The 25,088-nt window shown below is 43.6% G+C and overlaps 1 protein-coding gene across 1 annotated transcript; it reads left to right on the top strand.

Annotated features, from left to right (window-relative positions):
• The first annotated feature begins 828 nt into the window (after nucleotides 1–828).
• LYPLAL1 (lysophospholipase like 1) lies at nucleotides 829–22,531 on the top strand. The gene is made up of 5 exons (XM_083733830.1): nucleotides 829–991; nucleotides 5,790–5,889; nucleotides 13,945–14,114; nucleotides 21,632–21,747; nucleotides 22,151–22,531. Exons 1-5 carry the CDS (start codon nucleotides 907–909, stop codon nucleotides 22,367–22,369), a joined length of 690 nt encoding a protein of 229 aa, XP_083589956.1. The 5' UTR covers nucleotides 829–906; the 3' UTR covers nucleotides 22,370–22,531.
• The last annotated feature ends 2,557 nt before the right edge of the window (nucleotides 22,532–25,088 follow it).

The following is a 25,088-nucleotide window of genomic DNA, read 5'->3' as shown; positions in this document are numbered from 1 at the left end:
GGGGCTGGTCTACTGCTGGCATTCCCACCCTTTCCAACACACACCTCCCCTCTGCCACCTTTTCAGACCGCCTCCCCCCCCCCAAAAAAACCCCTTTTCTTCCTTTGCAAGGCCTTTACAGCCCCATTCTCTGCTTCTCTATTCAGAAAGAAGTTCCACTGAATCCAGTGGGGCTTATGCCCAAGAAAGTGTGCACACGATCGCCATCTTTATTTGTGTTACCGTTAATGCGCACGCTGTGCTCAACCCTGGCAATTGCTTTAAGTATGAGGGCTCAACCCTTAATTGTATGTTGATAAGAAAACGAAACGAAACAAAACAAGGCCCTGGGGAGAGCGCATTCCCCTCCTGCCCGTGCTACCTACAGAGAATCGCATCGCTGACTAGCAGAAACAGCTTACAGATCAGAGAAGCGTTTCCAGGTATTGCTTAGCAATCAGGTTGCAATCCTATAACGACTCCCTTGGGATACGCCCCGTTGATGTCAATGGGAATTACTGATGTTAAGTTAAGACTGCACTGTTTAAAAAAAGGAAAAAGCAACTCTCCCCTGCAGTTCCCCTCGTCTCCTTCTAACGTTGAAAAACCACGCGGAGTTAGGCGCATTTCAATCCACGGCTTGCAGTGGGTCCCCAGATGAACTACAACTCCCATCACCCCTAGCTAGCAAGGTCCCAACAACATCTAGGGACCCACAGGCTGAGGACCGCTAACCCAGCGCTGGACGGAGCTGCGCAGCCTACCCGCCTTCGCTTTTCTCCCCAGCCTCCTCACCCAGAGCGGCAGCCGCGCCTGCGCTTTTACGCAAAGGGCTTCCTCCTCCAATGGAAGCGCGCGGACTTTCCCTGCGACGCGCCGGCGCTGTGCGCCTTGGCCGCCCCTTTTCTCCGGAGGGTTGGGACAGCCATGGCGGCTCCAGCGGCGCTGCAGAGGAGCGTGGTGGCCCCCGCGGGGAGACACACGGCTTCCGTCGTCTTCCTCCACGGCTCAGGTGGATGAGTCCGACCGCAGAGCGGTCTGCAGGGGGCGCCACCGCGGAAGCCTCCCCAAGCTTCGCCAATAAGGGAGTGGGCTGGTTGCGGTGCCATTTCACAGCAAAGGCGCACAGAAAGGGGCGTAGGGAGAAGAGAGTTGGGTGTTTTATATATACTGGCTTTTGTTCCTTCTTTGTGCAAGGAATCATGGAGTTGTAGAGTTTGAAGCCCCCCTCCCCCGAGAGTCATCTAGTCTAACCCTCTGCAATGCAGGAATATCAAAAAGCATCCATGACAGATGGCCGTCCAACCTTTGCTTAAAAACCTCCCGCCAGCTCCCAAGGAAGTGTCCACAGCTCTTCCTTGAATTCCTGCCAATCCTGGACGAATTGGCAGAGATGCGGATGCCCTCGGGTGGCACATTGCTGGATGAAAGTTGTGCCTATGAATTCAAAGCACATCCGGTGTACATTTAAAGCACGTGACTCCCCCCCCCCCATCCTGGAGAGGGCCGTTTCCCCCTCACAGCTAAAATTCCCAGCACCCTAAGCAAGCAATGCTTCCCAGGGTTCTTTGGAGGAAATTGCATGCTTTAAATGAGTATTGGGTGTGCTTCAAGTGCATGGTGTACCTGTCATTTTACATCTGGGTGGTGATCTTTTAAATGGGCTTGGGAAATTGGCCATTCTGGTGTTACTGGAATCAGTCACCCATCAGTCCCAGCCAGCATAGCCAATAGCCAGGAATGACAGGAACTGTAATCCCAGCAGGAGCTGCAGGGCACCAGGTTCCCCATTCTTTGTGTATTGGCTTGTTTGTTTACAGAGAGATTGGACAATATTTTCCTGTGACTTCCTTATTGCAAAACTAAAGCTAAAAACAATAGTTCCATTGGGGACGCAGGTTTGTTGCGCAAGAGCTACAAATCGCCTTTAATTGCACAACCGGAATTTGACAGTATATAATTGAATCCCACCCGAAATTAGTCTGGAAGTGCATTTAGGGGGATAGGTCCGATTGACATTCTTCCTGTGGACTTGCATCTTGCTCCACGTTGATATCCACTTCCTAGCTACAACAGTACCAAAAGCAGTTTCACCTTAGAAGTGCGTGCCTTCCGCGTTTCCATTGCCTTTCAGTTTGCACTGATTTTTAAGTTGATTTGGGGGACGGATGTATGTGTGGACAGCACGTGCTCCGCCTCAGAGTACTTTAGCGCCTGTGAAACTTTCATCACCTTAGGGCTACCTTGTTTACCTGACCACAGGCATGCTGAGATTGTTATTCCTCGGCAGGTGCTATCCTCTTCCAGCCCTTTCATTTGTAGTGTTTGCGTAGGTGGACTAGATCAAAGGCTTTTAGATGTGGTTTTAAAGAAACTTTTTTTTTTTTACACACACAAAAAGTGTGAAAGGGGTTATAGCACTCTAAAGTTGTTTAAAATGTTTTTACTACCTGAGTGTAAACTTGTGTTTATAAGGGATCGTTTTTCATGGAAATCGGGGGGGGGGGGGGAGGCTGTAGTTGCAAGTACGAGGCCCAGAGACAACATCTGTTCCTCAAGTGAAAAATTATTCAGAGTATGAACTCTTGAGTCCCTTTTCTCATACCCCCTTGCTGTGTAGATTTCAGGATGTTGCAGCTGAGAGGGAAAGAGGACCAAAGGATGGGACGGCACAGTATCAGGCCATGAGTCACTGCCAGAAGCATTATACCTCTGAATGCCAATTTCTGGAAATCCCAAGTTAGGAAGACAGTGTTGTGCTCAGGTCCTGCCTGTCCGCTTCACATTGGTATCAGGTTGGCCGCTTTGGAAGCAGAAGACCAACAATATTTGGAGGGCCATGAAGGGTAGGCAAGGCTCTTTGCCTGAACGTGCATCAACCATAAAGATTTGGTGTGCACCTTGGACACTCCCATTAATATACATTAAAGCAGTGTTTCCCAACCTTGTGCCTCCAGATGTTTTTGGCCTACAACTCCCATCATCCCTAGCTAGCAAGACCAGTGGTCAGGGATGATGGGAGTTGTAGGCCAAAAACATCTGGAGGCACAAGGTTGGGAAACACTGCATTAAAGACTGGCCTGGGGAAATTTCATAATCTATTGTTAAATGATAGGTTGGGAAATGAAGCTGCATGCTGGATGACTCAGAAACTATGGGACTCAATGCCACAGGAAGCAATGATGGCCAACCACTTGGATGGTCGGTGGTCTCCGGCAGGCTAGGGACAAAGGTGAAAGCTGTTTCCTAGTTCTGCTGGATCTCTCAGTGGCCTTTGATACCATCAACCATAACATCCTTCTGGACTGTCTACAGGGGTTGGGAGCTGGGGGCACTGTTATACAGTTGTTCCGCTCCTTTCTCCTGGTCCGTATCCAGAAATTGGTGTTGGAGGATGAGTGTTCAGACCCCTGGGATCTCACTTGTGGGGTACCTCAGGGTTCCGTCCTCTCCCCCATGCTTTTCAACATCTACATGCATCCGCTGGGAGAGATCATCAGGGGATTTGGGCTGGGTGTTCATCAATATGCGGATGATACCCAGCTCTACCTCTCTTTCAAATCAGAACCACTGAGGACAGTGAAGGTCCTGTATGAGTGTCTGGAGGCGGTTGGAGGATGGATGGCATCTAACAGATTGAGGTTGAATCCTGATAAGACAGTACTGTTCTTGGGGGACAGGGGGCAGGTTGGTGTGGAGGACTCCCTGATCCTGAATGGGGTAACTGCCCTTGAAGGACCGGGTGCGCAGCCTGGGAGTCATTTTGGACTTACAGCTGTCCAAGGAGGCGCAGGTCAATTCTGTGTCCAGGGCAGCTATCTACCAGCTCCATCTGGTATGCAGGCTGAGACCCTACCTGCCTGTGGACTGTCTTGCCAGAGTGGTGTATGCTCCACTTGGACTACTGCAATGTGCTTTGCGTGGGGCTACCTTTGAAGGTGACTCGGAAACTGCAATTAATCCAGAATGTGGCAGCTAGACTGGTGACTGTTAGTGGCCGCCAATACCATATAACACCGGACCTGAAACACCTACATTGGCTCCCAGTACGTTCCTGAGCAGCAGAGACATCACCTTGCCGACCAAGGTCCGTATACTTAAAGCTATAGTTTTCCCAGTAGTGATGTATGGAAGTGGGAGCTGGACCATAAAGAAGGCTGATCGCCGAAGAGTTGATGCTTTTGAATTATGGTGCTGGAGGAGACTCTGGAGAGTCCCATGGACTGCAAGAAGATCAAACCTATCCATTCTTAAGGAAATCAGCCCTGAGTGCTCACTGGAAGGACAGATCGTGAACCTGAGGCTCCAAAACTTTGGCCACCTCATGAGAAGAGAAGACTCCCTGGAAAAGACCCTGATGTTGGGAAAGATGGGGGGCACAAGGAGAAGGGGACGACAGAGGACGATATGGTTGGACAGTGTTCTCGAAGCTACCAGCATGAGTTTGACCAAACTGTGGGAGGCAGTGGAAGACAGGAGTGCCTGGTATGCTCTGGTCCATGGCGTCACGAAGAGTCGGACACACAAAGTCTGAGCACAATTCAGTGTGTTGGTGCTGACCTTTAAAGCCCTAAACGGCCTCGGTCCAGTATATCTGAAGGAGTGTCTCCACCCCCATCATTCTACCCGGACACTGAGGTCCAGCACCGAGGGCCTTCTGGTGGTTCCCTCACTGCGAGAGGCCAAGTTACAGGGAACCAGGCAGAGGGCCTTCTCAGTAGTGGCGCCCTCCCTGTGGAACGCCCTCCCACCAGATGTCAAAGAGAACAACAACTACCAGACTTTTAGAAGACATCTGAAGGCAGCCCTGTTTAGGGAAGCTTTTAATGTGTAATGCTATATTGTGTTTTTAATATTCGGTTGGGAGCAGCCCAGGGTGGCTGGGAAAACCCAGCCAGATGGATGGGGTATAATAATAATAATAATAATAATAATAATAATAATAATAATAATGGATGGCTTCTGAAGAAGATTGGACAGATTCATGGAGGAGGAGAGAGCTGTCAATGGGTACTAGCCATGATGACTGTGCTCTGCTTTCATAGACAGAAGAAAGTCATGCTAATTACCAGTTGCTTGAATCTTTTGGAGGGGAGACTGCTCTTGTCCTGCTTGCCAGTTTCCAACAAGAATCTAATAATAAAAAAGCATTATCTGGTTTGCCCCTGTGAGAGAAGGATTCAATGGGAGTAGATGGTCCATTGGCTCCTCTTGTTATGAAACGTTCCTACGAGAAGTTCAAGTATGCAAACTTGTTAAGCTTTCTGACTTGCCATCCTTTCCCTTACAATATTTTCCTCCAATATACTCATAATTTATAATTGTTATTCATAAAAGAGGAGCTTTTGTTTCACCAGTTGGCAAAAGTGGGAAACAAAAGTCCTCCAACTATCACAAAACCACATGTGCTCACCTGGGAATCTGTTTGGGGTAATCTTTGGACAATGTGATCCTGACTTATTTCTGTGGTTTGTTAACTGACATTAAGGCAGCGTTCCCTGCATCAGTTATCTGGCTGAATACAAGCCAGGATCTTTGCACAAAAACTAATCTATAACAGGAGAATAGGCAGGGCACTCGGGGTGGAGTCCCAGCTCCATAGCATATGGAGCCTGGAATAATCACCTGAACTTGGTCACTGAGAGGTTAGTTATCATGAAATCCAATAAGGCTGAGCACCTTTGCCCAGATGACGTTCTGTTTTTCTCTTTGATAATGCAATTCTATATTTGTGTATTATGTAGAACAAGGCCTGGCCTTTGGCATTGTGTAGATATCTAAAGTAGCCTTTATCTTTCTGTATTACTTAGGTGATACCGGCCAAGGAATAAGAGACTGGATCAAAGGGGTTTTGAGTCACGATTTGTCTTTCCAGCATATAAAAGTCATTTATCCAACAGCTCCTGCCAGGTATTTCTTTAATGCATTTTTATACTAGCCTTCCTTTATTCCCTTCTTTAAAAACTGTTTGTTATTAAGGTTGTAACTAATTGACATAAAGGTTTGCAGATATGTCCTAAGTTGAATTTGCAAAACTACTTTTCTCCAGATATGTTGTGACATTTGCATTTACCCCCAGTGTGAGGGCAAGTTGTAAGTAAGCTGTATACTGTGTTTATTTGATGACAGAGGAAGGCTTTGACTTCTGATATTTAACCACTTATAGGAGGAGGGCAGAACACTCCACCTCTGCTCTTCAATATGTACTGAGGTTCTCAATGAATTATCCCTCAGTATGAATAGCAATACAGGTTCCCTAGTCCATTGATAAATCCAGCATCCTCCATCTGAAAAAAAATCTTTGTGTCAAAGCCTCCAGCGAGCATATATGCAAGTGCTTTTTGAAGTGGAACAATAAAGCTTTTTACTCTTTAAAAAAAATTAGAACAATTATTTCAGGATTTTGCAGTACATGTAATTGTGCCTCCCCCCCCCCCTCACATGTGCACATGTGTATACAGTGGTACCTCAGGTTAAGTACTTAATTCATTCCGGAGGTCCATTCTTAACCTGAAACTGTTCTTAACCTGAAGCACCACTTTAGCTAATGGGGCCTCCTGCTGCCGCCATGCGATTTCTGTTCTCATCCTGAAGCAAAGTTCTTAACCCGAGGTACTATTTCTGGGTTAGCGGAGTCTATAACCTGAAGCGTATGTAACCTGAAGCGTATGTAACCCGAGGTACCACTGTATTACCCCCTAGAGAAGAATAAAAATTAATGCTCAGTTTCTATATTTGTTTTTAAATAAATGGCTCTCGTTAGGATCTTTGGCTTCAGCGCTCTCGCAAATTGTCAACCCCGTTCACATTTCCAGAGTTACCTGCAGTGAGTCTGATGTCACTGTTTCCCAGAGATCAGAGGAAACCTTTCTAAAGCCATTTTCCTTCCTTCCTTCCTTCCTTCCTTCCTTCCTTCCTCTCTCTCTCTCTCTCTCTCTCTCTCTCTCTCTCTCTCTCTTTTGGGCTCTAATGTACTGCCGCTGTTGAGAGCTTTATTAATGAAGCTGAGGAAGGCCCAATCAGGGTGAATGGCAGAAATAGCTAATGCAGCATAACACTCTGTGCGGTGTTTAGTTGGCTCTCGAAAGCTGTTTCTTTGATCCACTAATTAATTAATCTGAATTACTGGAATTAACCAGATTCCGTCTCCCTGGTGCCAGCAGGCCAGCTGTGCAACCCTAAGATTTGTTGTGCCACTAAGTCAATGATTAGCATATAGAGCATGCCAATTGCAGCACAGGCATCAATTTGTGGGTGGGAATATTTTAGGTTTTGCCAGGTCTGTGTGAAAAGTAGGCAGAGCCTTTTTTCTTCTTTTTTTTTAAGCAATGCAACCACAGCTCACTTTCAGCGACAAGGCCAGCATGGCAGAGTTTGCCTGGAAAACTCATCAACCAATGTGATAAACATCTGTGGGGCATACTTTAAGTATAGGCTGTCTTCCCACAGTCAGAATTTGGTGTAAATCTGTGATTCCCAAACTGTGCTATGACAGGCATGCTTTTGTGCTGCAACAGGAACTATAAGGTGACCCCTTAAGGACTAAAAGATTGAAAATGGCGTACGCTTTTATGGACTACAGTCTGCTTCATCAGATGCATGACATGTTACCCTCGTGTGTGTGTGTGTGTGTGATGTTATACACACATAAGAGACTGCTGAACCAGGCCAGCAGCCCGTCTAGTTCTCACAATGGCCAATCAGATCCCACAGAGACCACCAAGAGGCCAGCCACATACACACACAAACCATAGTAGCATCAGAAGGAAAGGAAGAGAAGTCCAGCTGATGATGATGATGATAATAATAATAATAATAATAATAATAATAATAATAATAATAATAAATTATTTATACCCTGCCCATCTGTCTGGGCCTCCCCAGCCACTCTGGGCGGCTTCCAACAAAACACTAAAATACAATAACCTATTAAACATTAAAAGCTTCCCTAAACAGGGCTGCCTTCAGATGTCTTCTGAATGTCAGGTAGTTATTTATCGCTTTGACATCTGATGGGAGGGCGTTCCACAGGGCGGGTGCCACTACCGAGAAGGCCCTCTGCCTGGTTCCCTGTAACTTGGCTTCTCGCAGTGAGGGAACCGCCAGAAGGCCCTCGGCGCTGGACCTCAGTGTCCGGGCAGAATGATGGAGGTGGTGACGCTCTTTCAGGTATACTGGACCAAGGCCATTTAGGGCTTTAAAGGTCAGCACCAATACTTTGAATTGTGCTCGGAAACATACTGGGAGCCAAGACTGGTGTTATATGGTCTCATTCACAGAAAGCCGGCACTTGGTAACACAGGGATTCTAGCATGGGTAAGCCAATTAACACACGTATTGTGTCCATTGCGCTGATTCAGGCCACAAGTGATAGCATTGAAGGAACCGCAAGACTCATGGGGTGGAGAATCACACTTTTCCATTCCTTCCTTCCATGCAAGCAATCCAGCCGGAACAACTTCCCCCTGCCCATGTACTGTTCTCAGGGTTCTCCTGTCGCTGGGTCCAAAAGCCTCCAAGGACATAGTGTGTTAGCCAGTGTTTACATCTGACATGAGGAACTGTGCCCCCCCCCCCAATTATCCCTGACCCATCCCTGGGATTGCTGGCTGTGGCTGATGGGAATTTATAGTCAATAACAACTTAAAAGGGAGCCTCCCACCCTCTGGTTCGCACGCAGGAGGTAAATTTAAGGGATGTGTTTTTCGAAAGCAGAGTTCTAGAAGGTTCATAGTTGTGGCCAACGATACTTTTGCAAATGCTGGCAAACTTACCGGCTGGGAATTACGGTTTGCATTTGCATGAGTCATTGAATTAAGGGAGATGTAGAAATAACAACTGCATCAACTTTCAGTGGTTAAATATAACTTCTAGCGTAATCAAAGACATGCTTACTCAGAAGCAAGCCCCACTATGTTTAGTGAGGCTTTTTTGCAGGTAAAACTGCATAAGATTGCAATCTTAATCTTTTTTGTCTTTTCAATCATTGTGAGTAAATGTGCTGTAACTGAAGTCAGGGCTTTAAAAAATACCATGCGCTGCCACGTCTGTCCAAGTGGTTTTTAAAAGCAAACAGGGCAGGCATAGCTGCAAATTTATGTTTCAGCTGCTGGAAGTGTGACTTAAGCCTTTGGTTTTCTTTTGAATGTCTAAATTTGAACAGAATACTGCTCCTTTTTTGTTGTAGCCTTTCTGTTCAATAGAAAGTGATAGTTTAAATTGGCATTGTAGCAGCTAACGTGGTCAAGTTAAAATTATGTCGTCTCCACTTTTTTGAAATAACTATGCCATACCTTTTTATGTTTCCCTTCGGCAAATCTAGGTCAAAGAATCTTTGCGTTATGTAGCATTTCCTTCTTGAAATTCTTCCTGCTGCAAATCCAGAGTTAACCTATCAGTAAACAGAGATACCCTACATGTGTTCTTTTCAATAGACAACAGATAACTTACGTGCTTTTCAGGATACATTTTGCAAAGAATTTTGATCTCTTTTCATTTGAGTAAATATTTGTGGAAAATGGCTTACAAAGCAATGCAGACTCCCACCCACCCCACCTCGAGCTTCTCATAGGAGGTCCCTCGCTCCTTCTCTGGCCACGGTACAGAATCACTAATTAATAATAATAATTTTATTATTTATGCCCCACCCATCTGGCTGGGTTTCCCCAGACACTCTGGGCAGCTCCCAACAGAAAACTAAAAACAGAATAAAACTTCAAACATTAAAAACTTCCCTAAACAGGGCTGCCTTCAGATGTCTTCCAAAAGTCAGATAGTTGTTTATTTCCTTGACATCTGATGGGAGGGCGTTCCACAGGGCAGGTGCCACCACCGAGAAGGCCTTCTGCCTGGTGCCCTGTAACCTCACTTCTTACAGTGAGGGAACCACCAGAAGGCCCTCAGCGCTGGACCTCAGTGTCCAGGCTGAACGATGGGGGTGGAGACGCTCCTTCAGGTAGACAGGGCCGAGGCCGTTTAGGTCTTTAAAGGTCGGCACCAACACTAGTCAGTTTGGCCCTGTTTCAAGTATATTGGCAGCTACTTGATCCACATTAGCTTTTTAAAAATCATAACTGGGCTGAATCAGTAAAATTGTGTCAGCAAGATTCCAGTGCATAGTACCCACCCATATTCTCAAGCAAATATTTCATTAATTCCCATCTCTGTTCACCAACCTCAACCAACACAGACTTTTATAGATTGAGATCTTTATAGATGTCTACAAGGGAGTCAGGGGTTCCTGTACTTTGGTTATGTTTTGTGGTGCCATCAATGAATCTCAGGAGAAGTTCAAGTCTCTTTGCATTTCTTTTCTACTGGATCTCTTTGCTTTTGGCAAATGGATGGTTTTTAGGCGGGCAGTGTTAGAGAGCTCACATATAGGAGTTGTAGTCAAACACTTGGAGGGCTATGGGTTCTCAGCCAGTTGAGGCAAAACCCAAGCCCTGTTGGGCCCAGTTGTGCAAGATTTCACTAGAGATTTTAGAACTCTATATTATGGGCACCTTACAATTTGTCTCCTTATCCAGAAATGTGTTATTTCTTGTCACAACATCCAGGTAACCCCAAGAGGCAAGAACTATTTTCCTTGGTGTCTCTTTTGGAGGCTCCACTCATTTATGGTTTTATTCAGTACTTTTATAACTACAAGATCAAGTGATGACTTACATGTGTGAATGGACCATACAGAGAGGAAAACCCAACAGCCGATCATCCAAGTATACGGAAATCAAGTAGAGCGACAAAAGAGCCGTGTTTACACCGATGTGTAAATCAGTTCTTCCAGGAGGAAGCTAGTAAAACTAGCGCCAGGTGTACCTGAATTCTTTCTTTTTGTCTTAGACATTGTAGTTTTTGCTTCTGGAGGATATGCAGTAAAGAGATTAAAATGATCTTAGTTACCCCAGGATTCCCCAAGTGCAAGTACTGAGTCGTCCCTCCTCTGCTGGAGTCTTTTAGTTGCTCTTGGTTCAGGCATTCACAGTGTAATATTCGGTGGGTTGCCAGCTTTTAATATTATATATATGTTTATTGAAAAGTCTGGATGCCTAGATAGTCCCTGAGGAATTTTAGATTGCCAGCTTTATCCTTTCATAAATATAAACCTGAAATGCATTCTATCTTATACTTTAAAACCAATCCATTAAGTCTTGCATCCTAAATTTTCTGAAGGTTTGGAGCCAATGAAGTGATACAGGGGCAGGTTTAAAGTATATGGCTGTTTCTAGTAGAGGAAGACTTCTTTTTTGTGTTAGAAATTATTTTAATCCTTTTTAATGATGTTTTGAGGTTTTGAAGTCGGCTTGGCTTTATAGCATACGGACATGGAAACTGGAAAACCTTACTGCAAAGCCTTAGGCGCAGATTCAGGAAAGCAATTAAGCATATGCATCCATCTTTGATGGGTGAAGAACTAAAATGGATGAGATCTTGGGCCAAGTGGTTAAATCAACTCGCGTTGAAATTGGGGACACTTTAAACATTGTGTAACTTTGGTTAGGTTCTGCCCAGGGCTGATGGAAGCAGAAGAAATTTCAGCAGACGGCATTTATTACAATGAAGAAGCAGAGCTGACATTTTTAGATTGTTATTTTTGCATGTGCACATACATTAATCTGCTCTTCAGAGTGGTAGTTGAAAACGTTGGCATCGGTGCTGATGGTGAACGCTTCTTTTGCCAATGGGATGAGAGCCAAGAGACGTCAGGAGCTAGTACCAGCGGATTAATCCACACAAAGAGGGGCGTCAAGAAAAGAAAAGAAACCTCTTTGTTCTGTTGTTGAAGGAATGGCATCTTTACTATAGCCACGTCTACCCAGATTTAGCACACACAGTTTGCAAGAAAAGGCTCTGCTGGCTGCTTCTTTTTAAAAAATAATAAAAAGGTGCAGTGTTTGCTTCTCTGTACCATCTGACAGCCTAATTGCCCATTAAAATTAGGCTTCAGATCCACACTGTATCGTCCCTTACCTGACAAATGTTTTATTTTGCTGCTAAACTGGATTGATGGTCCTGGAACTAGGCTGAGTTCCAGAGCTTCTTGGAAGAAGTGAGCTACAAATTCTTCTTTCTGTTACACTTAAAAAAAAAAAGATGAGAAGGGGACAGCACCCCCTGTTTAAGCACACGAATTTTGAACTAAACTTTCTCTTGCATTCTGATTTAGAAGAGCAGATCATGTGCAAAAGGGTCAGGCAGGGTACGGTTAGCGTTAATGGAGGCAAAGGATACAGACTTTTGGAGGAATGGCTGCACATGTTGAAAAGAACAGGGGAGCTCTATATGAAAAGGGGAGTTCCATATGTGCATTGTGGTAACTATGAGCCACTTGCGTTGGGTTAATGAAGATCAAATCACACACAGTGGTGACAGCTCTTGGGTTAAAGTATTTATAAGCCACCTTGAACACAGGTTCCATACATCTAACATGGAATAGTTTCAGTCGCATAGAAATATGGGGATGGAAAGTTTGCAAACTGTCTCCTTTAGTGGGAAGTTGCACTGCAATTTCAAACCAAAGCCGTACCTGCAAGCTGTTACAAACCCCATAGTCAACAAGTATAAATTCTGGTACATCTGCAGTTCCTAAATCAGGCCACCAGTTGTCATTAAGCAGGAACCACATTTACAGATGCCGTTCAAGTCATCTATTGAAAATGTTAATCCAAAGGGATGCAATCCCATATAGGAATGGGCCAATATGCACCATGTAGGGAGCAACCAAGGAAATAATGAGCATGCACTGAAAAGTTGTATTTATTATTCATTAGAATCTTTTATATGCTACCTTTAAAGCAGATGTTGCCAAGGGAGCATACAACAGAGCAATTTGAGGGTGTTTTTTTCTTTTCCCATAAGATTTTCTTGGAGGCTTTTCCATGATATAATAAGATAAAATAAACTTATCTAAATAAAAACAGAGAAAGAGAAAAGAAAACACAGAGTCCTCTCTCAAAGGGATCTCTTGACTCCCGTCTCACACAGAAAGTGGTAGACCCTCCCAGCTCTCACCTGGGAGCTTTCTTTTCTTCTCCCAAGTCTCTCAACCTGGGAGGTCTTCCCTTCCCTGTCTCTCACTCAGGATCCTTCCATCCATTCACCACCTTCATGTGCTGGTATAATCTTTGGACCCCCAAGGATACAACATGGCAATTTGATATAATCTATGAAAACACATTGAAGTTTTGCTATAAGCAGAAAGACGTGGTACACTTGGGGCTCTTTTTAATCTCCTAGTTCTAAACTGAGAGAATCTCAGATACCTAGTCTCCAAAGCCACCCAACAATTCAATATGGTGGTGCTGTTGGTTGGTTGATTTTGTACACTGGTCTTAATGGTATCACACACAGACATACACAGCTCCACTTACCGTATATCTTAATACCAGGGCTGCCTGTGGTCCAGATTACTGGAAGGGTTTAAAAAGCCAAATAAAGAATTTCTGTCGTATGTTTTGCATTCAAAGTAAATATGGTCTTGTTCACCTTGTGGAAATCTCCATTAGGAACGTGATACAAACAGCAAACTAAATCCACCTGCTGTATTCATAGCTGTAAAGAGAACCTGAAGCCGAATCTGGTCTGTGGCTCCATCCATTGGTCCAAGTTCTTGGTGTTAAGTAAAGCTTACTATTCTACCCTAAATCTCAGGCTTTCCCCTTGACTGCCTTTTTCACTCTGTAAGATCTGATGAGTTGTAACAACGAACCAATCTAGGTACAATTGCTTGGGGCAATGGACTTTTTCTCTTACGCAGGCATCCCTTCTTGACATACATTCCCTCCAAATTACTATGACAGCCACCCGTAATTTGAGCCTTACCTGGGTGGCTGAGTGACAGCCATCCATCACCACCCCCACCCTGGCACACATGGAGAGGCCCTAGGGCGTAGCATGGCTTCCTGATTTCCATGGCTATATATTACAGTTTTCTTCTTACACCTTTTTCATCGACTTTTCTTCCAGACCATATACACCGATGAGAGGGTCCTTGTCCAACGTGTGGCATGACAGATATAAGATCTCTAATGATTGCCCGGAACATATTGAAACCATTGACTCAATGTGTCAAGCACTTACGAGTTTGATTGATGATGAAGTTAAAAGCGGCATTGGAAAGAACAGGATACTCTTGGGTAAGATTTAGAAAGAAGAAAATATTTGACATTTGTAAGAGAGCTCATCCTGTGAGTGGAGCCAAACCGGGGAATGTGGTGAGTGGTTATAGAGGCTTTGAGCAGCCAAGGAATCCCTGAATGCTTAGGTAGGGGTTGTGCTAATGTCTTTTCGGTGCTATCTTCAGCCATTATAGTTGGAAGCAAGTTCTGTTTCACCAGAGTTCGTAACACGGAGGTTCTGTTGCAAAGAGGAGACCCATCATCAGCTTCATTTGAGATGGGTCTTTTGAAGAAAACGGGGCAGGCATATGCTCTCTCTCTCTTGACACCACCTGACATAGGTTTTCTTTGCATCCCAGTTGGGATAAGAAGCAGAGCAGTAGTTGGAACAGATTCCATCTTATTATCTGAAAATGGGAAGTTCTGCTGTGCAGAACTCTGTTGAAAGAGCTAGCAACTGCACAAGAATAATGCTAATTTATTTGGAAAGCACTCCAGGTTTTCCAGGCACAGTACATAAGTTAAGATTAAGAAAACAATGCTGTCTCTGACTGCAGGCTTAACCTCCTAATAGACATAATAAAAAAGGGGATAGGGAGGGATGAGATTCAATTGGATGGCCCAATTGCAAGGAGCAAGCTGGTGCCCATGTGTTGGGTTTTCTTTGCTGCATGCAACACCACACTTGTGGGAGGAATGAGATGCTGTGCCTGGGAGGCAGTAGAAGCACTGTTTCTGTTTCATAGGAATTGTGGCAATGCAAGCCAGAAATAGGTGAAAAGGCCTAAGTAAACATGCTGACTTTTTGTGGCTACCAAAGTTTAATTGTGTGATGGAATGGCCACTGAGCAAATTACTTCTGGGAAAAGAGGAATTAAATGGCCGTTTTCCCCCACACAGCAGGTGGAGAGGGCAGTGCTAGCTGCCTTCTCCCATTCCTGCATCATGGTCATCCCCTTCCACAGCTCCCAGTCAGTTTTGACGAGACTTGAGCAGGGCAGCAGCCTTGTGGATTGAGGCCAATGTCGTCTATCTCTTACACAAACTCTGTGACTGCTCAAATGCCCTCTAGACGAGGCTCAGAATACACGTGAGAAATTTGCACAAGAACCTATTTTTGTGGAAATATGTTTTACTTGGAAACTATTGTTGCTCTTTAATTATTATTAAGTTATCCGGGATCCCACCCACCCCCCCGAACTGGATCCAGCACCAAAGCAATTTGGGGAGGGGGGTGGTCAGGACTAATGTTTAGCTAGGTTTTAATTAAAGACTGTGTCTTCTTCCCCCATGAACCGAGAACAGGGGGCTCAATCCTAGGGGTTACGCTTTGAGAGGAAGCTGCTTGTGAAGTATTCATTTAGACCAGGGCTTCCCAAACTTGGGTCTCCAGCTGTTTTTGGACTACAGTTCCCATCATCCCTGACCACTGGTCCTGCTAGCTAGGGATGATGGGAATTGTAGTCCAGAAACAGCTGGAGACCCAAGTTTGGGAAACTCTGATTTTGACCCTGCAGCCTAAACCAGGCTTCAATTCACTATTGTAGGGATTTTTTAAAAAAGAGATGATAATTTCCCCCCTTCATTTATGAATCGCTTCTTATGAAGCATCTTGAAGCAATGTCACAATACAATAACAAAAATGCAAATATAAAAACTATTTTGAATCCCGTACGCTAGTGACTGGGGGGGGTCACAAAAACTAAGTGCAAAGCTGATTTGACAGGAGTAAATCAATCATTTAATTTTTCCAAAGTTGAAACCATGTGCAAGGCAGCTTACAACATATAAAAAATTACATAACCGCCAACATAACAAAACTAGTCCGAAACAGTAAACAAAACGTCAAAAAATATAAACTGGAAAATTTCCACATAAATCATAAGATCCAAAATAAAGATGTAAAAAATTAACATCAACAATGTTATAAATGTGAGGGTATGTGGTATAGAGGCAGAAGGAAGTTAATGTCCAGCTTTTTCCAAGCAAACACCACTAGCAGACCTAGCAAAGGACAGACAAGTGATTCTTTAACATTACACGGCATTCTACCCTATTTCATTTATGAACTGCCCTCCATTGCATAGCAATTTCCAGTAAAATGGTTACAACACAATACAATCAGTACATCAGAATACTATTAAGGGGCTATCCAGGACTTTACCAGGGCTATCCCAGTGCTTTGGGGAAGGGATGATGAAGCAAAGTGAATGTTCCACCAGTGCAAGGATTTCTGCTTGAGCCAAAGAACGTTCTCCCCATCCATGCCCCCTAAATAGGAGCCCCCTAACACTTTAGGGGAGCTGATTTGGGGAGGGTGTGGGGCATGCAGAGGAAAGATGGGGAAAGTAAATCTGGGCACTGATGGGACCTATGGATAGAATACAGCCCATAGCTTGACAACATACTATGCCCTCTCTTCGTGTGTGATTGCTCACATGAGGAAAATGTTCTCTTCACATTTGAGTGAAATTGGTGTTGAGAGCACACCAATGAATAATCCAATATTGAGAAAATTTGCTTTTAATGTGGGAATGTCTAAAATCCTATCCAGATGCCACCAAGATCCTGAACGATGGAGCCAAAATACTCCTTGCCTGTTTTCTTTCTGGATCTGGCCACTCCCTGCTCTTTTGAAGGGCCCTGTTTGCCTTGCCTTGGTGGCTCCTTGCCCTGGCTTGTGGGAAATGGTCCACAGAGTCTGTTTGATCTGGTTTCGCCACTTTACCTGCTGACACTGAAGCATATGAAGAGGAGCAGGTGTCTTCCATAGGGCCGGCTGGTAGGGCAGCTACACACAGCACATTGCACCAAGGCCCAGAAAAACAAGGTCTTGGAGGGGGCTCTTCTGGAGAGACATTTTCTGTCTGGGAATTCACTTTTGGGAGAATATGTTTTTGCGTGGAACCGCTCTGCTTCACAGAGATGGCTGAGCTGACTGGTGGCTGCCCAAGGAAAACTTCCTTTGGAGCTATTTAAAAAGAGCAGGTGAATTACCACACCATTTTTAAAAATAAGAATAAAGTAATGCAGTGAGTACATCTTGTATCTTAAGATCTCTCTCTCTCTTTTTTTTTTTACATAAGTGACAAAATAATAACTGTAATTCAACTGGTAAGCATCATTTCAATAACTCGACTAGAGCCAAGTTTTCTCTTGGTTTAATAATTGTCACTTTTTCCATTTTCAACAACCTGCCAGATTTTAAGCATCATTTCTTTTTTGTCTATTTAAATACGTTACGCTAATGCACATTAAGTTCATTCTCTGTGCATACGGTGAACAGACCATAGCTCAATGCAGAGCACATGCTTTGAGTGCAGAAGGCCTCAGATTCAACCCCTGACATCCAAGGTTTGTTTGCATTTTCAAAGGATCACAAAGCATTTGTCACGAAAGACCTCTGAGACCCCAGAGATCTGCTCCTAGTCAGAGAAGAATATAAGAATACACTGGACAATAGATGAGCAGATAGTCTCATCTTTGTGCATACCAAGTCACGTTATGGGCAACTAGTCACTCTTAATAACTAAATTCCTTCCAGTAGCACCTTAAAGACCAACTAAGTTAGTTCTTGGTATGAGCTTTCGTGTGCATGCACACTTCTTCAGATACACATGCACACGAAAGCTCATACCAAGAACTAACTTAGTTGGTCTTTAAGGTGCTACTGGAAGGAATTTTTTTGTTTTGACTATGGCAGACCAACACGGCTACCTATCTGTAACTCTTAATAACTGATGGCCCTGGCTATGACTATTGGTTGGTTAATCGGTTAGAATGTTCCCTAGTGTTTCTTGGTTTGTTTTCTTTTTGTTTACCTAGGTATTTAGAGATTTTAAGTTTGGCCTCACTGTAGTTTTGCTTGTTTCAATCAGGTAAGAATTGTTAAATGTGTTGTTTCTTGGATCTGTTGCTATGATTTTGTTATTTTTGTATATTGCATTCTCTCAGTTCATCTTTATTACTTTGTTCCCCATTCTGGGAAAATATTCCGTTGTGGCTCACCAGATGTTACTGAATGCCCATTGTCCCTGACCATTGGCCATGCTAGATGGGGCTGATGGGAGTTGGAGTCCAACAACATTTGAAAGGCCACAAATTCCCTATCTCCATTTGTGTCAAATATATTGCAGGATCGGGTGCAAGCTGCAGTTTTTACCTCTGCTGTACTGGCAGTGGAGCAAAACCATATATGATTTTTAGCTTTCTCCCTCGAAGTCTTCGCTTCCTCTCTTGTAGTTTTCTCAGGACCATTTTTTCTCTCTCCCTTATTTCTTCCTTTCTTTGGTACGCCACAGAAATGCTGATCCAAGCCAATGGGTTCCTGCCACCTGTAGTCACTTTCATAAGCAGCCAATGAAAATAAACCTTCTGTGACAGAGCCGTAGACTCGACAGAATGCCAAGGAATACATGCATGGTTTTTGACCCCTTGTTTCATTACAATAACACAGGACACACAACTACTTTCTTGTTGATTGCTAGGCTTCTTCCGTAGCTACAGAGCCATGGGAGAAGGAATATGAAAGTTGCCGTGTTTCCTATAAATATTGGCATATTCATTGGCTTCTGGGTCTGGACAGGATGACGAAGAAGAATGAGAAAGGGTACTGTCAGTTACTGAATAACACCCTGCACTGAACGCATTGAAATAACTTGACTGGGGCAACTGCTCTGCTTAGCTGTTCTGTGCCAAATGCCCCCATTATGTTATGTGTGGCCAATTTCAGACTTAAACGGCAACCACTGTATTTCTGCTGCAAGTGTATGCACAGTAAACTTGCTCACTTCAGTAAGATTTAAGCAGCATCACTGTACCAGGATTGTAGTCACAGCCAAGTTTCAAGGCACCATGTTCTGTTGTTTTTTGCCACAAGCAACCTACCACATATAACTGAGATGATTAAACAAACCTTGTATGTCTCAGTCTGTATGGTATTACAGTGACATCATTGGACAGACATATTTTGTCCATCCAGTGAAGTGTTATTGTTAGAGAGGGAAGAGAATTTTGTTTGGTCCACAAGGCATTTTTTTAAAAGAAGGCTTCTCCTGACATGTAATGCAATCATATAAGGAATATCAATTTTATGATGAAATTGTTTTGCTGGTTTTGGAACTTGTAGGGATGGTTTTCTTGTGTTTCAGGGTGTGTTGAATTGTTTTTATTGTTTTCAGAGCTTGTGTTTTTCTGTTTTATTATGTTTTTTGATTGCACACTGCATTGATGACTTTATGCTGTAAAGTGGGCTGTAAATTTGTTTAATAATAAGAAGCAAACTGATCTAATATGCAGTTCCTGGACTAATATATACACTGATCAGAATGTAATTATCCTTAATATACCACGTAATGACCAGAAGCCACTTGGGCATTAAGTAGCAAATACATACATCTTCAAATTTTGCAATAGAGCTCATGGCTCAAAACAAACAAACAAACTTAGCAAAATACATAACAAATGTGAGTTTATTGGGAAGACATTTAGCAATGAGTGCATTGAGATAACCTGTGATAACATGTGTATTTAAAAGCAACTTTAAGAATTACTTTTAAAAACGCTATAGATTTCTGCAGAAACAGTATGAAATGGAATTAAAAATGAAACATACAAAATTGACACTGACAAGTCCATTTCATACTTCCCTAGTTATTGCAATATACATTTTATTTTTAGATTTCACTTTAGACATTGAAAATTGGCTCCAAAACTCTCTTGTTATGACTGTGCCATCCATATTATGCTAACACAAGCTTATGCAGGACTAGTGCAGGTTTTCATGGTAAGAATGGTGCTTTGAAATCACAGGATTTTACCTTCAATGATACCCACTGTTTCCAGACTAGGGGCCTGCAAAGCTTTCCCTCTCCATAATTCTCCCAGAGACCATGTTTTTCTGATTAATAAGCTGCAGGCTTCCACTTACAAAACCAAATTTCAACAAACCAACTTCTGGCATTCAGGTTTTTTCCTGAATAGCAGGAACCACATGAAAGCCGTAAGCTTTTCTGTCCTCACAGAAGGTGACTGCATTATCAGGCGCTGCCAGTGAGTAATTCTAGGTTGCTTTGTGAGCTCCAGTGTAAGTGAATTTTAAAAAGAAAAAAAAAAAGAAAAGAGATGGAGAGAGAGAGAAGTTGCAATCCTGTATACACTTAGCTTAGAGCCGGGCCAGTTGATATCGGGGGGACTTAATTCTGAATACACATGCAAAGGATTCTGCTGCAAATCATTTCCAAATTCAGAACGAGCTTTCAGTGTGCTCCATGTTGCCTCTGTATTCTGAAACATTCAAATGTATTTAGTTTTATGTATGCACCCTATGCACCAGCGTCTGACCATAAATATGCATCTATTAATACAGAGCGAAACTTGTCCACTCTATTTTTACAAGTGTTGCGGTGATGGCATCATTCGCTGGAGGGCATAAGGAAATAAGTAGAGGACTCGTGAGCAGTTATTTCTTTTTGAAAAAAGCCAAGTGTGTAATAGTCGTTCATACCTACATTTTCATAGCAGACCTGTTCTTTCGGAAGATACCTGGAGATTTTGTACTACAGCCCCCATGAGACAAATGGGAAGCAGTTTTGGGGGTTTTTTTGTTGGAATCCCTGTATGTTTACCTGAGAGTTAAGTCCTGTTGAACTCCGTGGGATTTATTTCCACATATAAGTTCACAAAATTGCACTTTTACACTGCAGACCTTTGTATATTTGCCTTGTTTAACATAGTGGGTGCCACTTCTTTGGGCTCCCATGGTTTCAAGTCATGGGTTTGAAAGGGTTGTTTTTTTCATCCTTCTGCCTTTCCCCGGGGAAAACTGTTGTTTACCTCTTTAGGTTTTCTGCAGATTGACGTCCGTTCTGATCCAGCAGTAAACCATCGGCTTTCCCAGGGAAAGTAGTGGGGCTAACAAAGAACCTCTCAGACTTTTGCCTAGAACCCATGGGACAAGCAGTATAAAACATTGACCACACAGAAGTGTGGATGAACCCCCATTAAGCCTCCATAGAATTGAACTGCTAGATTCCGGTTTGGTCTTCATAATTCACCATAACATGGAAGGGAATTTGTGGCCATCCAGAGGTTGACTCAAGCTCCCATCATCCCTGACCATTGACCATGCTGGCTGGGGCTGATGGGAATTGGAGTCTAGCGACATTTTCCCCTTCTCATGCTTTGAGAAGCCAAAAAAAAAGAGGGGGCACCAAGTAAACCAGAAGTCTAATTGATTTGTCTAAAAGTATGAACAGTCCCTTGGAATCCCTATGCAACTGAAACTATACAGTCCTTATATACAGTGAAATATATTGTGGGGCAGAGATTGATTAAAAATCACAAGTGTTCATCGCAGTCAATATGGACTTTTTCTTTGTGAACAAAGATACAGTCTGTACAACTTGATTAAGTTTTAGCTTGTTCAGACGCGTTTCCTACAGAAAGCAGAAAGTCATCACTGAAAGCATTTCCAATAGTTTCTCAGAGCTCTGAATGTTTGCTTTAACATTGTTTCCCCCCTTAAAAATCCATAGGTGGTTTTTCAATGGGAGGAGGCATGGCAATGCACTTAGCCTATAGGTACCACCAAGATGTAGCTGGAGTGTTTGGTCTTTCGAGCTTCCTCAGTAAGACCTCTGCTGTTTACCAGGTGGGTACCGAACTCTTTGCTAACTGTTTGTCCCATTGTGGCCATTTAAAATCTCAGAAGGTTGTGCCAGAGTGTAAACCCCAAGTGGCAGGAACCCCGTACACTCCCTTTTCAATATCTTTTAGTTGAGCAAAGATAATGATTACTCAGTGGTCTCAGTTTTAAAGCTAAGATCTCTGATACACTTTACTAATCACAGTAAACAATGACGGGCTTAGATGGACCAATGATGGTCTGAAAGTAGAAAGCAGTGGACAATTGCTTATTGATCTTTTCAGTTCCTTACACTTGCTGGATATTCCATGCACTCACTAATCTAGGTGGATCACTGGGTATCCACTGTAAAATATCTCCCTTCACTTCTCTATTGTGGTAACAACACAGATGTCTCCTTTACTAACAGGCGCTGAAGAAAATTGAAAGGGAACCACCAGAGTTATTTCAGTGCCATGGAACTGCTGATGAATTGGTTCTGTATTCGTGGGGTGAAGAAACCAACAAGATGTTGAAATCCCTGGGAGTAGCGACTACGTTTCTGAGCTTGCCAAACCTTTATCATGAACTAAACAAAAGTGAGCTGGACAAACTGCAATCTTGGATTTTGAAGAAATTGCCAGAGTAACCATGAACAATAAATGAAAGTATATATAGAAACGAAATGCAATGGAATTTTCTGTGCCTTGTGGCTTTCAACCATGTAATATGATAATTTCCTATTAATAGACATAATTCATTTTTTTCACAGATATTCAAATGAAAATATTAAAAACTCACAGAAAAGTAAGTTGCCATGAATTTCTTGAGTTTTATCTGTTTAATTTCCGAGGTCTTGGTTGTGCATATCATGATTTGTATACAGTGGTGCCTCGCAAGACGAAATTAATTCGTTCCGCAAGTCTTTTCGTCTTGCGAGTTTTTCGTCTTGCGAAGCACGATTTCCCATAGGAATGCATTAAAAATCAATTAATGCGTTCCTATGGAAACCGCCTTCAGACCAGGTCCGGGGATAGTCTGTCCCCCGACCTCTTCTGAAGGCCGGCGGGGGGCAAAAGTCTTTGCTCCCCCCCACCTGCCTTCAAAAGCCGTCCGGGAGCATTTTAAAATCGCTCCGGGACAGCGGAGGAATTCTCCGCTGTCCCGGGGCAATTTAAAAGCCCCCAGGAAGGCAGGCAGGGGGGACAAAGACTTTTGCCCCCCGCCAGCCTTCAGAAGAGGTCCTTTGTCTTTGTCCCCCCTGCTTGCCTTCCCGGGGGCTTTTAAATCGCCCCGGGACAGCGGAGAATTCCTCTGCTGTCCCGGGGCGATTTTAAAATGCTCCCGGACGGCTTTTGAAGGCAGGTGGGGGGGAGCAAAGACTTTTGCCCCTCGCCTGCCTTCAAAAGCCGTCTGGGATAGCGGGAAGCGCTTCCCTGCTATCCCGGACTGCTTTTAAAATGCTGACGGTGGGGAGCAAAGCCTTTCGGCCCCCGCCGGCCTTCCTGGACCTCTTCTGAAGGCCGGAGGGGGGGGGAAAGGCTTTGCTCCCCACCGCTAGCATTTAAAAGAGGTCCCCGGAGATTTCCCTATGGGCTTTCTTCTTGCGAAGCAAGCCCATAGGGAAATTCGTTTTGCGAAGCGCCTCCAAAACGGAAAACCCTTTCGTCTAGCGGGTTTTTCGTCTTGCGAGGCGTTCGTCTTGCGGGGCACCACTGTATCTATTAAACAGGATGAAATAGAATTATCAAGCACTAGGAGGATCCCATCTCAATATGATGGGTAGCTTGCAAAGTCCAGAAACTTGACTTGGTGGCTCTGTGGTCTAAACCACTGAGCCTCTTAGGCTTGCCAATCAGAAGGTCGGCAGTTCGAATCCCCGTGATAGGGTGAGCTCCCGTTGCTCTGTCCCAGCTCCTTCCAACCTAGCAGTTCGAAAGCACACAAGTGGAAGTAGATAAATAGGTACCACTGCGGCAGGAAGGTGAACAGCATTTCCTTGTGCACATTGTGGTTCTGTTGTGCCAGAAGAGGATTAGTCATGCTGACCACATGACCCGGAAAACCGTCTGTGGACAAATGCCAGCTCCCTCGGCCTGAAAGCGAGATGAGCACTGCACCCCAGGGGTCCTTTACCTTACCTTTATCTTACTGCATATATGAATTGATTTTATTACTAATGGTAGCAGGCTGATTTAGACATTATGTCTCAGGTAAATAATTATTTAACAGAACACACAAACACAGTGCAAACAGATCTTCAAGCTCACTTTAAAAGCAGTTTGCCATGGAGCATGGGGCAGGTATTGAACAAGCTTTTTGGAGTATTGAAATAGTTTTGATCCTGACCTAAATCTCCCAGGTTGCAATCCTATGCAAAGCAGTTGGGCTTTGTTCTGTGCATAGTTTTGCAGAGGTTTGCATTCTGCCAAAATGGACTTATGAAATCCATTGATCCTGAAGCTTGCTGAAATTGTTTTCTAAATATGTTGTATGCTTTTTCTCCATGAGCTGAAGCTGAAAGAGAGGGAGCCACTTTCATACAGCTTTTCAGTGATCACTTCAGAACCCAGCAAAAGTTCATTCAGAAGCACAATAAATAATTAGTCAATGTCCTTTACTGTTTAAAAGTAACTTCTTTTTTTTCTAGGGGCCTTTTTTAAACCAATATATCATGTAGCCTCTCATTTCGGTCTTTAAGAGTTGAAGGCCGTTTGGCAAATCTAAATGAAACAAATGAGTGGGCTTAAGCCGTCCATTTCATGATACCTTCTGGAGCTGCCACTTACGTTGGCAAGGTACATAATTCAGCAAGCAAATGAAAACAGCTTCAAATTAGGCTTGAATTCTCCTGGGTTCTGTAAAGGTTTTCTGTTCTGCTTGGAAACAAAGTTTGGTGGTAGTTGGGTTTTTTTTCTTTAAAAAAAAATCTTCCACCATTATAGATTGTTTTTAAAAGAGGGCTGCAATTCATGAATAGATTAGTGCTTTGAACAGCAATGCTTCCTAACTAATTGACTTGTGGCTGCAGACAGCTGGAGCCAGAGAACAATTATAGGCAAGACTGAAACCAGCTGATCAAGCCTAAAATTATTGGTAACAAAACTGGAATGCCCAAGAGGTTGTGGAGTTAAATTAGTCTCCCCTATTAAACCATCTGACAGTCAAGTGGTTTTAAAAGAAAGAACGGAAATAGACCTTGGATCCTTTAATAACTTCATTCAGGGAAGGAAAAGGATGGGGGGGAGAGCTGGATTTGTGGATTGAAGCGAGAGATGTATGAGAAAGACTGGATGTGGTTGAGCTAATTAATTTATTAAAGTGGAGTGGGGTGGGGTAGGCGGTTTCTATCAGTTTGAACCACCCTG

The sequence above is a fragment of the Podarcis gaigeae genome (assembly GCF_964106915.1).
Source record: "Podarcis gaigeae genome assembly, chromosome: 3".
NCBI classification, from domain to species: Eukaryota; Metazoa; Chordata; class Lepidosauria; order Squamata; family Lacertidae; genus Podarcis; species Podarcis gaigeae.
This window is presented reverse-complemented; position numbering and strand designations above follow the sequence as displayed.

Coding starts and splice junctions, on each gene's coding strand:
- LYPLAL1 (XM_083733830.1), top strand. CDS start 907: ATGGCGGCTCCAGCGGCGCTGCAGAGGAGCGTGGTGGCCCCCGCGGGG. Junction 14,115..21,631: donor AAAGAACAGGATACTCTTGG/GTAAGATTTAGA, acceptor AAAAATCCATAG/GTGGTTTTTCAATGGGAGGA. Junction 21,748..22,150: donor AGACCTCTGCTGTTTACCAG/GTGGGTACCGAA, acceptor CTTTACTAACAG/GCGCTGAAGAAAATTGAAAG.